The sequence below is a fragment of the Myotis yumanensis genome, unplaced genomic scaffold, assembly GCF_028538775.1.
Source record: "Myotis yumanensis isolate MYYU_CA2020_CCGP unplaced genomic scaffold, mMyoYum1.0.hap1 SCAF_2, whole genome shotgun sequence".
Classification (NCBI taxonomy): Eukaryota; Metazoa; Chordata; class Mammalia; order Chiroptera; family Vespertilionidae; genus Myotis; species Myotis yumanensis.
The window spans coordinates 5,551,504-5,566,199 of NW_027223753.1; the positions used below are offsets into that span (position 1 = coordinate 5,551,504).

General features: G+C 50.3%; 1 protein-coding gene and 1 pseudogene across 1 annotated transcript; one reads left to right on the forward strand and one right to left on the reverse strand.

Moving 5' to 3' along the window:
* Window positions 1-1,404: 1,404 nt before the first annotated feature.
* On the forward strand, window positions 1,405-8,648 carry RBP7 (retinol binding protein 7). The gene is made up of 4 exons (XM_070403125.1): window positions 1,405-1,533; window positions 7,457-7,635; window positions 7,752-7,853; window positions 8,404-8,648. Exons 1-4 carry the CDS (start codon window positions 1,461-1,463, stop codon window positions 8,452-8,454), a joined length of 405 nt encoding a protein of 134 aa, XP_070259226.1. The 5' UTR covers window positions 1,405-1,460; the 3' UTR covers window positions 8,455-8,648.
* Window positions 3,594-4,060, reverse strand: LOC139001612 (gamma-glutamylaminecyclotransferase-like; annotated as a pseudogene).
* Window positions 8,649-14,696: the final 6,048 nt, after the last annotated feature.

The window sequence follows — 14,696 nt, forward strand, 5'->3', positions numbered from 1 at the left end:
GTGTTCCAAGGGGAGAAGGGAAAAAATGAAATACCCTGTGTTTAGGATTTGTGATAGATTCACTGCCGAGTTGATAAAAATGGATCAATGGCAAGGAACTCATTCAGGTTTTCCTGAATTTTTCCAGTTTCAGCCGTGAAAGATCCATGTCACATCCTGGGCACTTACTCCTTCAGTCTCAGGGAACCAGAGTGGTGGTCGCCTTAGCTGCCCTCCATCAGGTGACTCATCGCGCCTCCTGGGGAGAAAGTGAAAGAGTTCCGGGTATTCAGGGAGCATTCCCCTCTGCCCAGAGCATGATTAGGAAAGACTGTGCCCCTAATAGTAACTTTTGAACTGGAAGCCCGAGGAGCCAGCCATGCAAAACCCAGGAGGAAAACAGCCCAGGAAGAGGGAGCACCAGATACAGACCTGAGGAAGACGAGGGTTTGAGCTCTGCCAGGGCTGCGGCCACAGCAAACCTGGCGGGACCCGGAGTCCTGAGTCAGGATGGAACTGTGGGAAGAGGATCCAGAAGCCCCATCAGGAATGGCTTTATGAACCACAGCAGAGGGTACCAATTTCCATTTTAGAAAATGGGGGCTACACTGAAGGGTTTTAAGCAGGGGCGTGCTAAGATCCGAGTTACATCTCTCAAAAGCTCGCTCTGGCTACAGTCTGGAGAATGGTTTGATAGGATCAGAGTGGAAACAGCCAGGCCAGGGAGGAGGTAAGGCATGAGAAAGGCTTAGTTTAGAATGTGGAACCAACAGGTCTTGTTGATGGGTTGGAAACAGGGGAGCCAGCCATAGCGAGCACTAGTTGACCAGTGGTGCAATTTGCAGAGAGAGTGGCGCTGGAGAATACGTCTGTTTTATGCTTCTGTCCTACATGTTAAGTCTGAGAGGCCTTTAGGACATCCAGTGGAGACATCAGGTAGGCAGTGAGAGCTGGCGTGGGAGTTCCGTGGTCAAGCTGCCTGGGTTTGAATCCAGACTCTTCCACCAACTATATGACCTTCGGCAAGTTACTTACTTTCTCTCTGTCTCAGTCTTTGTCTCTGTCCAATGAAGATAACAAAGTAACTATTGGAGAAGTAGGTCTTTGTGACAAATAGTAACAAACAGGAATCGCTCAGTAAATGCTGGCCGTGTTTGAGTCTAGAGCTCATGGAGGGGTCAGAAATGGACATTTAACTCTTGGCCTGGATCACAGCCTGGGTTCCGCGCACGTTTGCGGAGAGAGGAGGAGGAGCCCGGAGGAAAACAGGCGTTTCCAGGGGCCGCAGCAGAAAAGAGACACGTGCGGCCAAGGGAGCCCCGAGGGACTGGGCTCCTCGGAGAGAGTGTCCGGGCACCCCCGCCGCCCCGCCCCGCCCGCCCGCCCCTCGCTGTCCGGCCCGGCCCCGCACTTAGGCCGAGCGCACGCTGCTCGCCCGCCCTGCAGTCGCCCCCAGCCCGCGGTGTCGCCCCAGCCCCGCCATGCCCGCCGACCTCAGCGGCACCTGGAACCTGAGCAGCAGCGACAACTTCGAGGGCTACATGCTGGCCCTGGGTAGGCGGGGCCGTGGGGGGTCGCAGGCGAGGCCGTGGGGAGTCGCAGGCGGGGCAGTGGGGGGTCGCAGGCGGGGCGGTGGAGGGTCGCAGGCGGGCGCCGTGGGGGGTCGCAGGCGGGGCAGTGAAGGGTGGCAGGCGGGCGCGGTGGGGGGTCGCAGGCGGGGGGCGTGGGGGGGTCGCAGGCGGGGCGGTGGAGGGTCGCAGGCGGGCGCCGTCTCGGGTCGGGGTGAAGGCGCCGGGGTGTCCGTCCGTTCCCCGTGCGGCTGGCTCCCTGTCTCTCCTTCCCACGTCCGCTCGTCCCCCCGCGTGTTCGTCTGCCAGGCCCCCGTCTGTCGTGCATCTCCGACCCGCCGGCCCGTCCTCTCATTCCCCGGTTACCCCGTCTCCCTGTCCTCCCGTCTCCCCCGTCCCCCGGGGTAGTCTGCCCGCCGGTCCGCCCGCCTCTCCGCCTGCCCCATCCTTCCATCTTCCCCAGCAGGGATCACTGTCCCCTCGCCCGCACGCCCGCCCGCCCGACTGTCCCCCAGTCCTTGCTCCCAAGCCCCCACCTTTCCTTCCTCGCGTCCCCTCCACCGTCTCTCTACCTGCCCGTCGGGCCCGGCTCCTGCCCCAGCGCCGATTGGTAACCAGGCGGAGGTGGGGGGACGGGGGACACCTCGCGGGCAGACTCAGGGACACGGTGGGGTGCGGGCAGGTGAGGGGCGCCCCGGATGGAAGCCCCTCCCCGGGTGACCCTCGCCCCGCAGCCGCCTTTAACGCAGGGCTCTGGGCAGCCGGCCGGGATCCCTTGAACCCAGGGGCGCCCGGGGCGGCCCCCGGCCCAGGAGATTCCGGTGCCGCTAGATTCGGAACCGCGTTTGAAATCTTTAGTTTCTGGCCTCCGCTCTCCCCGGGAGGACTGCAGGGAGTCAAGAAACCCAGGCCCCGTAGAGGGCGCTTCCCGCTCCTCGATCCCCGCCTTCAGGATGCAATTCCAGCCCCGAGGAGGGTCCGTCCGTGCTGCCTGAGCGCTTAGGGAGCCTGGTCTCCGAGGCTTGGAGAAGGGTCGGCGGCAGGGGTGTGCCGGACCCGCGGGGTCTGACCCGTGTCCTCGCTCCCCAGAGGGGCTGGAGGGTGCTCCCCGCCCTGATGGCGGAGGCCTGCCTTCCTCACCCATCCCCGGTCTGTCCAGCCATCAGCCTCCTTCCTCAGACTCCTGCATCTGAGCACCTACTGTGTGCCAAGTGCTTTTGACGAAATGCCACCGATCAGTGGCACTTTTGACTGATGGACCAAAGCTGCTGAGAATACGGGGGTCTGGGGGCTGCTCTGGCTCGCCTCTGTTTATCTGAGACCAGGCCTCCGTTTCCCCACCAGTAAATTGAGCTGGGAGTCCAATTTTTTATTTATTTATTTTCTAAAACATTTAATTTTAAATGATCATCTTTAATAGTCTCTTTAATAAGCTTGATCTGCAAATTGTGAAGAAAAATGTTGTATGTCCTCCAAAACTACTCTAAAATGCAGCATGCTTTTCTTGAGTTTCTTTTATTATTTATTACACTGAGACATCCAAGATCAGCTTAGCATTGTTTTTTTTTTTTCTTGGTGCTATACAGGTCAGAATCAATAGAGTAGGGCTGCTAAAATCTAGCTGCAACACAAAGTCTTCACATTCATTTTAAATGTCATCTTCAGATTAAAGCAAAGCAGACAGGGAAGCAAGAAAAGTATGATAACATATGAGTTCCTGAAATGCCATTTAGGGGAATTAAAATCCTAAATTTGTCTTACCCAGTACATTAAAAAACCTAATGCTCTTTAAGCAGCAAGCAATAAAGCAGTATGGGATGGATAGGTTTAAGGGCACAATCTTGTGATTGGTATGTCAAAAGTATCTAGGAAATAGGCTGACAGTAAAAGAAAGAGAGCCTTTCTTTTCCCACAGATGGAGTTTTACAAATATTTGTTTCAAAGGACATCATTAGGCTTCTGCATTCAGTGCGTGCAGACCACGCTGGGGTGATCTGATCCTCAGGGCTCTGTGTGTCCCCTGGCTAGGGAGCCTTCCTTGGGCTTCTATCTGTTTTCCCGTGGATGATAGGGGAGCCCGTGCGCCCCCTGCGGGTCGTAATTGTCGAGGTGCGGGAGCTGGGCCCACGCGGGCGGGTAGGTGGCCGTGATGTACACGAAGCACTGCAGGCGCCTTTCGGCGGCGGGGGGCTCCTCTGGGCGCCCTCCCGCTCGAGCGCCGCGACGCTCACCCGCACGCGCTGCTACAGGTCGGGGCAGCCTTCGAACTCGCCGAGGAAGCGCAGCATCTGCTGGTCCACGGTGTCGATCTCCCCGGACACGCGGTGGCCGCGCCCCGGCAGGTTCAGCAGCCGCGGAACGTTATGCTCCCCGGCGATCACCAAGGGGCACGGCTCCACCGTGCGGCCCCGGCCCCGGCCCCGGAAGGTGGCGCAGCCGAGGGTGCCGTCCAGCAGGACCTTGTGGTTGGGCTGGCCTCGCTTCAGGGTCCCGTACACGAACACGTCGGCCATCCGGCAGGCCTGCTGCAGAGCGCGGGGCCCTCGGGGAGCGCGGGCCGGGCAGCCGAGCGGAAATCTCCGGCGGAGACTGACCCGCCGCCCCCGGGCGCCCCCTGGAGGCGGGACGCGGTACCAGCCCGCTCCGGCCAAGCAGTTGCCAGGCGAGGCCTCCAATTTTTTTTTTATTGTGGTAAAATACCTACTACAGAAAATTGGCCATTGTGACCACTTTGAAATGTCCAGTGTGTTTTTCAGATTCTCCTCCCTGTCCTTTCTCACACTAAGTAGGGAAGTTTGGAACTTCTCAAGCGAAATCTGATTTATGTTGACACAAAACCTCGTACGGAAGGAAAAGATGTAGTTTCCTCTACCCACCTGGTTCATTGGCAGGGGCCCTGTGAATTAGGCTAACAAAGGACAGACACACAGAGGTGGACACACTCGGCCTGGGGCGATGAGTGTCTCAAAGGAGTGGTTAGAGCCTGACTTATGTAGCTTCTTAGCGACGAGTAATACTTCCGTAGAGAAGTGACAAGACAAAAGGACTGTGAGTTCCCAGGGTGGCCAACAACAGGAAAGTAAATATATGGGAAAACGAAGGGAAAATAAGGGCTACTTAGTAACGTTTATTCTGTAGGCTCTTCTGGTGCCAGGCTGAGAAGAGTCTAGAGTCGTGTCCTAACTGCTGTCCGTCCTGGTGCAGGTGGGAGGGGGGAGTGTGGAGGAGAGGGCTCCATGAGTGACCAGCGAGTGTCCTGCAAGCTGGACCCGGCCAGAAAGGAGGTGACTTTCTGCAGACCCCCTTAGAGACTGTCTGATTGTAACTGATGTTCATTCGGACATAAACTCACCCCCTTCCCTTGCCTCCTGCCAGCGCTGGTCCCTGGAACAGGTTGTTGTCCTGCCCTAGTCAGGCATGTAACGTCATTCCCCGAACCTGGTAGCATGTAGGTGCCATTACCTGTGACTGCCCCCCGCTGTACCCAATATAATCATTTGGCACCTGCCAAGCAGTGAGGGGGTCCATTTCATCTTGTAGTCATCCACGACATGTCTTGGATGTTCCCCTAAGAAACGCTGTTAATTACCAGCCCGGAGGGGCCAGCCTATTTTTTCGGTCTCTCCTGCCCTCCGCTTACAAAAGTAGATTTTCAATCTCAGGACCTTACCCTGGGTCTGCGTGTACAAACAGGGTCTCCAGATACTGGAGTGATCAGAAACAGACTATAAAGCACTTATGCTGAGCTTAATTTTGGCAAGAAATCAGACTCTATAAAAAGTAACATCTGGCGAGATGAAAAGGAAACAAATAGAAACTGTAGAACTAAAAAGTAACCAACAAGCTTAGAAACTTAGCAAGTGTTCAGATGCCTCTCTGTGTCCCTCGTGGGTGAAGCTGAGGCTGCTCCTTCCCCTGTTATAAGGAGGGAACCGCTCATCTGAGGGTTTTATCACCTGCGTCAGGGAGAGGTCAAAGGGTCCCCCCTGCACCTGCCTTCCTCAGGGACCTGCAGCTGGAAATATTCACTCTGCCAAGGTGACGGGTTTTGAGGTGGAGTGTCCTGAACCCCATCTGATACAGCGTTTCTGTTTGGGGTGATGAAAAATTTCTGGAAATAATGTTGTTGGTTGCATAACATTATGATTATTCAATGCCACTGACTTGTATGCTTTTAAATGGGTAACGTGTGTATTTGACCACAATAAAAAATTACCAAAAACAAAAAAAAAAGAATTACAAGGATACTTGGGTAGAAAACCTACAATCAATCCTATATTTCATTTTAAAAAATGAAAGTTCCTTTTTTAAAAAAGCATTGATTGATTCTAAAGAGAAGAAGGGGGCGAGAGAGAAACATCAATTGGCTGCCTCCTGCATGTGCCTCGACCGGGGGTCGAATACAACCTGGGTATGTGCCCTGACCAGGGATCGAACCCGCCACCTTTTGATGCATGGGATGGTGCTCCACCCAGCCAAGCCACACCAGCCAGAGCACGTGAAAGCTCCTTTTACGTTCAGTTGTTTGAATTAAGTTCATTTTGGGAGTTAGCATTCTCTCCTATCTGAGCCATGTCTCATGACTTTACACAGTGAGCTAAAACATGTTTTTTTTTAAACACAGAGGTTTATATTTCAAGTGAATAAAGATGGCTCCTGTAATAAAAACCAGAAAGTCCTTATCTCGTTCATTGGATGGAAGAAAATACAGCCAGGTGATCTGTCCCTTTTGGCCAAAAACAGAGCTTGAGGTCTTCGTCCCAGTTAAATATTTAAATTAACAAAGTGCTCGGTGAATTAGTCCATGTCCTTTATTCAGAATCTGTGTAAAATTAGCACATGGCATTTACAGGGATTGGCGGCACAGAACTCAAATAATCCCAGCACTTTTAGGTTCAAGAAGATTGTTCTCAGTTTTCCTTTCATTGGAGCAGATTCTCTTAAAGGAGGATTTTGATTACTCTGTTTCCCCTTCATTCTTGGTTATAAATTCCTGAAGAATAGGGAGCAAGCATTCACAACCTCTAGCCACACGACGTGCTCACAGCTAATAAATGAGAAACGGCGTTCAAATCCACTTTCTATACCGAAACCCTGACCTTCACAGTATTCCATGTTTTCGTCTGTGACCCTTTTTAAAGCTTATTCAAGATTCCTAAGTGAATAGAATCGTGTGCATGATTGCAGTGATTTTTGAGGTTTTGGGGATGTGTGTGTGGTGTGTTTTTTTTAATAGTTGTTGTTCAGAAACTGTTCAAATTCTGTCTTCATTTGAAGCGTAAATACATAAAGCAGAAAGAGGCAGAGTTGCTGTAATTGAGGTTGGATGGCTTCCTTTGTCCCTTTGTCACCCCCTAACGCAGGTGATAAAACCCACAGATGGTGCCCTGGCCGGTTTGGCTCAGTGGATAGAGCATCGGCCTGCAGACTGAGGGGTCCCAGGTTTGATTCCGGTCAAGGGCACATGCCCGGGTTGTGGGCTTGATCCCCAGTAGGGGGCGTGCAGGAGGCAGCCGATCGATGATTCTCTCTCATCCTTGATGTTTCTATCTCTCCCTCTTCCTCTCTGAAATCAATAAAAATATATTTAAAAACACACACACATCCCCCCCCCCTCAGCTGAGAGGTGCCCTCCTTCTAGCAGACGTGCTTCTGCTGTGCCCGGCTTCCAATCCACCCCTGAGGCACGCTGCGTATTCCGCCAAAGCTGTTGAAGTTTTTAAACCAGCCTCTGGATGGAGGTTTGCCAGGACAGCTTTCCCTCTAGATCCCGTCTCAGCAGCAGACGACATTGACACTGTCAGAGAAACACTCACCATCAAATGCAACACTTATGAGGACAGCTGCCAAGTTCGTTGCGTTTGCCTCTCGGGTGAAAGCTGAGATTTCTTTTTAAAATTATTTTTAAGGTATTGACTTTGCCACTCGGAAGATAGCCAAGCTGCTGAAGCCGCAGAAGGTGATTGAGCAGAATGGGGATTCTTTCTCCATCCACACGTACAGCAGCCTAAGGAACTACCTTGTTCAGTTTAAAGTTGGAGAAGAATTTGATGAAGATAACAAAGGCCTGGATAACAGGAAATGCAAGGTAAACATCGCAGCAGTAACATAGGCCCTTAAGTTGGCCAGGTTAATTGGCCGTCAACTGAGTAATAGTCGCGATCCTGTCACAACAAACCAATGTTTTCTCCCTCCGCCGCGCAGAGCTTGGTCACCTGGGACAATGACAGGCTCACCTGTGTCCAGAAGGGGGAAAAGAAGGACAGAGGCTGGACCCATTGGATCGAAGGCGACACGCTCCACCTGGTACTTGCCATATCCCTCTTCTTTTTAGTGAGATGATCTAATGTTGAAGAAAATGTGAAACAGGGAGACCATGACCAGCAATTCTATCAATCTACTGTTTTTTCCCAATTTAAAAATGAAGAGATTGAGATTTAGAAGTCCCCCAACCCCACACTGGGGATGGAGCCCACAACCTGGGCATGTGCCCTGACCAGGAATCGACCGTGACCTCCTGGTTCATAGGTCGATGCTCAACCACTGAGCCACGCCGGCCGGGCCATTCTAGCAAATTATTGCACTTGAGGAGGGAGTCACGGGAACCCCCAATGCATAACTGGTTGGTCAGAATTACAGGTGGCCTGGGACTTCGATGGATGCCGGAAGTGGGGGCAGCGAGCCCTGCACCCGTGGGCTCTGCACTACCTCTGGGTTGGTGGTTGTCAGAACTGAGTTGGTGTGAGTGTTGGAGGAGGGGGTTGGCAAAGACAGCACACGTTTGTGTCAGATCCTTGTGAGTAATAACAGGCCACGTGCCCAGTCACCTCCCTCCTCTTCCTTCCTCCTGACCCAGGAAATGTTCTGCGAGGGCCAGGTGTGCAAGCAGACGTTCCAGAGAGCCTGATCGGGGTCCAGCGACCGAGCCACGAGCCACGTGGGGCCGCAGCTTAACGCCCGACTACATTCCAGAATGAACAGGTGTTCATCTGCCCTCGTTTGGTGATGGGCCTTGTGGTCAGAGAGGTGTCACGCAGCCTGTACCACAAACCATTTGGGTTAGGGGCAAACTGCTCAACTTCAATAAACCTGTCCAACGACTCTGACTTCTTCCTTCTAAATTTTAGCAAGTCCCACTATTTAAGAAGTAATCCGGTCTGTGATGACACAACAATGAATGAGATGTCATTCCTGCCTCGAGGTCTGGCGAGGAAAGTGGGTGAACCGAGCCCTCTGAACAGGGTGACAAGGACAGGCAGCTGTGAGGGCCGGAGGGTAAGCCTGAGAGCGTGGAGGAATTTGTCAGCCACAGGACAGGGGGCTTGGGGGCAAATGGGAAGAACAGGTCAAGGGGGCCCAGTCTGTCTGTGGAGATAGGCAACTAGTTTAGGAGCCGAAGGAGGAAATTGAATTGAGACAAAAATGGTTAATAGCTCCACCAAGAAGTGTGTCTGGCTTCCCCTTCTTCCTTCCTTCCTTCCTTCCTTCCTTCCTTCCTTCCTTCCTTCCTTCCTTCCTTCCCTCCCTCCTTCCCTCCCTCCCTCCTGATATTGTCCCTCCTCCCCTCTTTCTTCCTCCCTTTTCCTCTTATAACTAGAAAACGCTCTTTTTAAAATTTCCCCACATAAGCAGCCCACAAAATCAAAGTGGGAAATGCTTTTAGTTTTACCTTCATCCTTTTACCCCCACAGATATGTTTCATCAGGCATTTTAAGAAAAGTTTTGTCCCTGGCCGGGTAGCTCAGTGGGTTAGAGCATTGTCCCAATACGCCCAGGTTGAGGGTTCCATCCCCTGGCACATATAAGAAGCAACCAAAGAATGCATAAGTGTACCAACAAATCGGAGTTTTTCTCTCCCTTTTCTCTCTAAACTCAATAAATAAATAAATAAAATTAAAGAAAGAAAAATGTTACGTATAGAAATTAACAGAATATCAGAGTAGGAATTAACAGAAAAGTGCGGCCTCCTGAGAAGACTTACTCTCCTCCTCCTCCGAGGAGGCACACAGCCTCCTATGGGGCTTGTTGTGCCGGGAGGAAGGGTCCGGAAAACTGCCCACTAGTGAGCTTTTCCTTGCAAACAGGGGATGTGGGGGGCTGGGGAGCTGCACGGATTTTCCTGGACGCCTCTGGGAGCACCTGCCAGGCGATGCTTCATGAAAGTGGCTGGAGCCTGAGGCGTAGGCGGTGTCTCCGCCTGGGCTGTTTATTCCCCGTTATTTCTGGGCCATCCTGTGCCCCGCTGTGCAGCAGTGAAATAGGCTGAATAGAATAAGAATAGCCAAAACCGGTTTGGCTCAGTGGATAGAGCGTCGGCCTGCGGACTGAAGGGTCCCAGGTTCGATTCCGGTCAAGGGCATGTACCTGGGGTTGCGGGCACATCCCCGGTAGGAGATGTGCAGGAGGCAGCTGATCGATGTTTCTCTCTCATCGATGTTTCTAACTCTCTATCTCTCTCCCTTCCTCTCTGTAAAAAATCAATAAAATATATTTAAAAAAAAAAAAGAATAACACCGCCCCCCCCCCCCCCCCCCCCCCGCCCCCGGGAGTTAGAGGAAGCTTCTGGAAGGACAGCTTTCCAGGCCGTGGCGTGGGAAGCAGAGATGGCACTGTCAGCCACCCTGAGCACCGGAAGGGGCTGGGGAAAGGCCACCCGGGGCCTGCAGTTACGGGAGTTCAGGTTGGGGGACTTCATGCTACTGCTGCTGCTGCTGCTGCTGCTGCTGAGCCAGGAGGACCCACGCGCCCCCTTCTGGACCAGCCGCGCGTCCTTGGCTCCCGGGGAAGGAGGGAGGGCACTTGCTTTTTTCTTGTTTTTAGATTTTAGGGTTCTTTTTTTGTTAATTAAAACATTTTTTTTTCAATTACAGTTTACCTTCAATATTATTTTGTATTGGTGTCGGGTGTACAGCATAGTGGTTAGGCGATTGTATACTTTACAAAGTGTTCCTCCGAGGTGGTTTTTTTTAAAAAAAATTGTGATAAAATATGCACAACAAAAACTTACCAGTTTACTGTTTTCAGAGTACAGTTCGCTTGCATTAAACGCATTCCCACTGCGGTACCGCCGGCACCGCTGTCCATCTGCAAAGCGCTTCATCTTCCCAAACTGAAACCCTGTCCCCATTCAACGGCAACTCCCTCCTCCCTCCGTCCCCCAGGCCTGGCCACCAGCATTCTTCCTGCCCCTATGAATTTGAGTACCTGTAGCTGCGGAGTCCCCCTATAGTTGTTCTTTGCGTCTGGTTTATGTTGCTACGGAGCTTAAATCTGCAAGGTTCACCCCCGAATCAGAATTTCCTTCCTGTGAGGACAGTGCTATTCCACCCCATTGCGTGGAGAGACCACTTTTTGTGTGTCATTCATCCTTTGATGGACCTTTGGGCTGTTTCCACTTTTTAGTGATGGTGACTCCATACTGTCATGAAGGTGCGTGTACACATATCTGTGTGAGTTCCTGCTTTCAATTCTTTTGGGTATAGACCCAGAAGTAGGGTCGGTGTGTAGAGAAAGACAGAAAGTGCTCATTCACTAAAAGGGAAGTTGAAAAGTAGGTGACAATAACAGTAAACCACCAAAAATAATAAACCGCTTACATAATGTTTATTACGAGCCAAACACTAAGTAGTCTACATAGAGTAATTTGTTTAATTTTTACAATACATGAAATAATATTCTTATTCCCATGATATAGATGGGACAATTTAGACACAAATTGTCTTTTTTAAATTGTATTTTAAATGTTCAGTTACAGTTGACATTCAGTATTTGTTTCAGGTGTACAGCACAGTGGTTGGGCATTTATATAACTTGCAAAATGACCCCCCTGATAAATACAGTACCTATCTGGCACCATGTATAGTTATTACAATATTATTGACTATAGTCCCTATGCTATTCTTTACATCCCCACCCCATGATGATTTTTAACGGCTAATTTGTACTTCCTTTGTTGTTGTTAATCCTCGTCTGAGGATATTTTTCCATTGATTTTTAGGGAGTGGAAGAAAGAGGGAAAGACAGAGAGAAACATTGATGTACACACAGACTGGTTTCCTCCAGCACAAGCCCTGACCAGGGCCTGGGCCGGGGTGGGGGGTGGGGGGGGCGGAGCCTGCAACCCAGGTAGGTGCCCTTGACTGGAATTGAACCCTGGACCCTTTGGTCCGCAGGCTGATGCTCTATCCACTGAGCCAAACCAGCTAAGGCACTAATTTTTACTTCTTAATCCCTTCAGCTTTTTCACCCAGTTCCCCAAACCCCCTCCCATCTGGCAACGATCAGTTTGTACTCTGTATCTATATACAAGTCTATTTTTGTTTTGTTTTTTAGATTCTACATATAAGTGAGATCATATGGCATTTGTCTTTCTCTTTGTGGCTTATTTCACTGAGCATAATACCCTCTAGAGTAGCGGTTCTCAACCTGTGGGTCGCAACCCCTTTGGGGGTCAAACGACCCTTTCACAGGAGTCGCCTAAGACCATCGGAAAACACATATATAATTACATATTGTTTTTGTGATTAATCACTATGCTTTAATTATGTTAAATTTGTAACAATGAAATTGGGGGTCACCACAACATGAGGAACTGTATTAAAGGGTTGCGGCATTAGGAAGGTTGAGAACCACTACTCTAGAGCATCCATATTGTCACAAATGGCAATATTTCATTCTTTTTATGGCTGAGTAATATTCCATTGTGTATATGTACCGTGTGTTCTTTATCCACTTGTCTTCCGATGGACACTCAGGTTGCTTCCATATCTGGCTATCCTATATAATAAAACGGTAATATGCAAATTGACCCTAAAAGCAGAGCGACTGGAAATCACTGGTCACTGTGACACACACTGACCACCAGGGGGCAGACGCTCAATGCAGGAGCTGCCCCATGGTGGTCAGTGCGCTCCCACAGGGGGAGCTCTGCTCAGCCACAAGCCAGGCTGATGGCTGCCAGTACAGCGGTGGTGGTGGGAGCCTCTCCCGCCTCCTCAGCAGCGCTAAGGATGTCCGACTGCAGCTTAGGCCTGCTCCCCGCTGGCAAGTGGGCATCCCCCAAGGGCTCCTGGGCTGCCAGAGGGATGTCTGACTGCCAGCTTAGGCCCAATCCCCGAGGAGCTGGCCTAAGCCAGCAGGTGATATCCCCCGAGGGGTCCCAGACTGCAAGAGGGCACAGGCCGGGCTGAGGGACGTCCCTCCCTCGAGTGCACAAATTTTTGTGCACCAGGCCTCTAGTTGTAAATAATGCTGCAGTGAACATAGGGGTGCATGTGTATTTTTGAATGTTTTGGATTTCTTCAGGTACATACCCAGAAGTGGGATTGCTGGGTCATGAGGTAGTTCTAATTGTTAGAGGAAACTCCATGCTGTTTTCCACGGCGGCCCCACCTATTTGCACTCTCACCAACAGCGCACAAGGGTTCCCTTTCCTCCACATCCTCGCTGACACTTGTTTGTTGATTTATTGATGAAAGCCATTCTGACACGTGTGAGGTGGTATCTCATGGTGATTTTAATTGGCATCTTTTCTGATGATTAGTGGCCTTGAACATCTTTTCATATAGGAGGGGGCAAAAGTAGGTTTACAGTTGTCTGCGTGGAAAATGACACGCAGGGTATGATGATCACAAGAGCTTTATTAGCTCAAAAGAATCCCACAATGGCACAGTGCACTTAGGCACGTTCTGGTAAGTGCTCACATTGCTGCCCTTCATTACACATAAATAAATAATGCCACAAAAAGGGACATCTGTAATACTTTCAATAATAAAGACACATTTAAACATAAATAATGATACAAGAACAAACCCTGTGTTTTGTGTACGCACAACACCACTGTAAACCTACTTTTGCCCTCTCCAGTATATCTCTCAGTCATCTCTTCGGAGAACAGACATAAATCGTCTTACATTGAGTGACTTGCCCAAGGTCACGGGGTTAGGAAGCTGAGGGAACCCTTGTTCCTCATGTATGTTTCTCCCTTTGCTCCTGCTGTTTTGGCCACTGGAACACCAGGAGACTGTTTCCATGAAAAAAACTTCCAATTCACTTCTTCATTCCTTTAATAGGCGCTTCGTGCTTACTCTGTGCTCGGATGTGCTTGGGACTCGGGGACACAAGTTCCTGTTAAGTTAACTTTGCACATTCCGAGGCTCCGTGCACACGGCATTTTCACCCTCTATTCTGGGTCCCCAGTCCCCTATTCGGGTATGTTTGCTTCTGGCTGTAGAAGCAAAGTGAGAAAAGAACCCGCCAACAAGCAAAGCTGGAAACCCATCTCTCCATCTTCGGACACTGTGAGAAACACGTTCTCTCTCTCGGCCTCACATGGCAGCTGCGCCCCATCTTAATGTTAAGAACCACTCCTGGACTAGGTCATGACTTCCAGGTGAAGATGTGCTAGATTCTGGTTTTGACCTGACAACCAGGTAGGTTGAATCAATAACACGATTAAAGCAGGGGCTTTAATATGTCGGTTATTAAAGCTGGAATTATTAAAGTTATTAAAGCAATAAAGTTGAAATTTTAAAAACTAGCTCCGGTTCAAAAATGTACAAGCCCAGTGTTCCTGTTGTTCATAGAGAAGCTTCAGAGACTTTGATTCTGTCTGGGCCTCTAACGCTTTGGTTCCAAAGGGCACTGATCAAAGGTCTTTCCATGAAATCGCTACCAGATGTTGGCTCTTCACACAACCAGGTGGAAAGGCTCGTCCTTGGCAAAGGAAGACCTTCTAGAACAGTGGTTCTCAACCTTGGCTGCACATTAGAATCACCTGGGAATCTTTTTAAAATCCTGATTTCTGGGCCTCATCCTCCGGAACTTCTGTTTCTTTGTGACTAATGTTGTGGCCCCACCTTATAACAAAGAAACAGAATTTCCGGAGGATGAGGCCCAGAAATCAGGATTTCAAAAAGATTCCCAGGTGATTCTAATGTGCAGCCAAGGTTGAGAACCACTGTTCTAGAGGGCATCTCTGTTAGCTACATGCTCTGGATGCACTTAAAGGAAAAAAAAAAAAAAAAGGAAGAAAAAGAGGATGGGGAGGAGGAAGAGAAACAGCATTTTGATGTTGCTTATAATAAAAATGTAACTTATTGGAATATGCCTCTTGTTAGTGTATTTTTCTTAATGTTAACAGGTTTGTTG

Bases quoted from the DNA above. Each gene is read 5' to 3' on its own strand.
- RBP7 (XM_070403125.1), top strand. From the start codon at position 1,461: ATGCCCGCCGACCTCAGCGGCACCTGGAACCTGAGCAGCAGCGACAAC. The intron at 7,636-7,751 runs GTAAACATCGCA...TCCGCCGCGCAG, and splicing joins TGGATAACAGGAAATGCAAG to AGCTTGGTCACCTGGGACAA. The intron at 7,854-8,403 runs GTACTTGCCATA...CTCCTGACCCAG, and splicing joins AAGGCGACACGCTCCACCTG to GAAATGTTCTGCGAGGGCCA.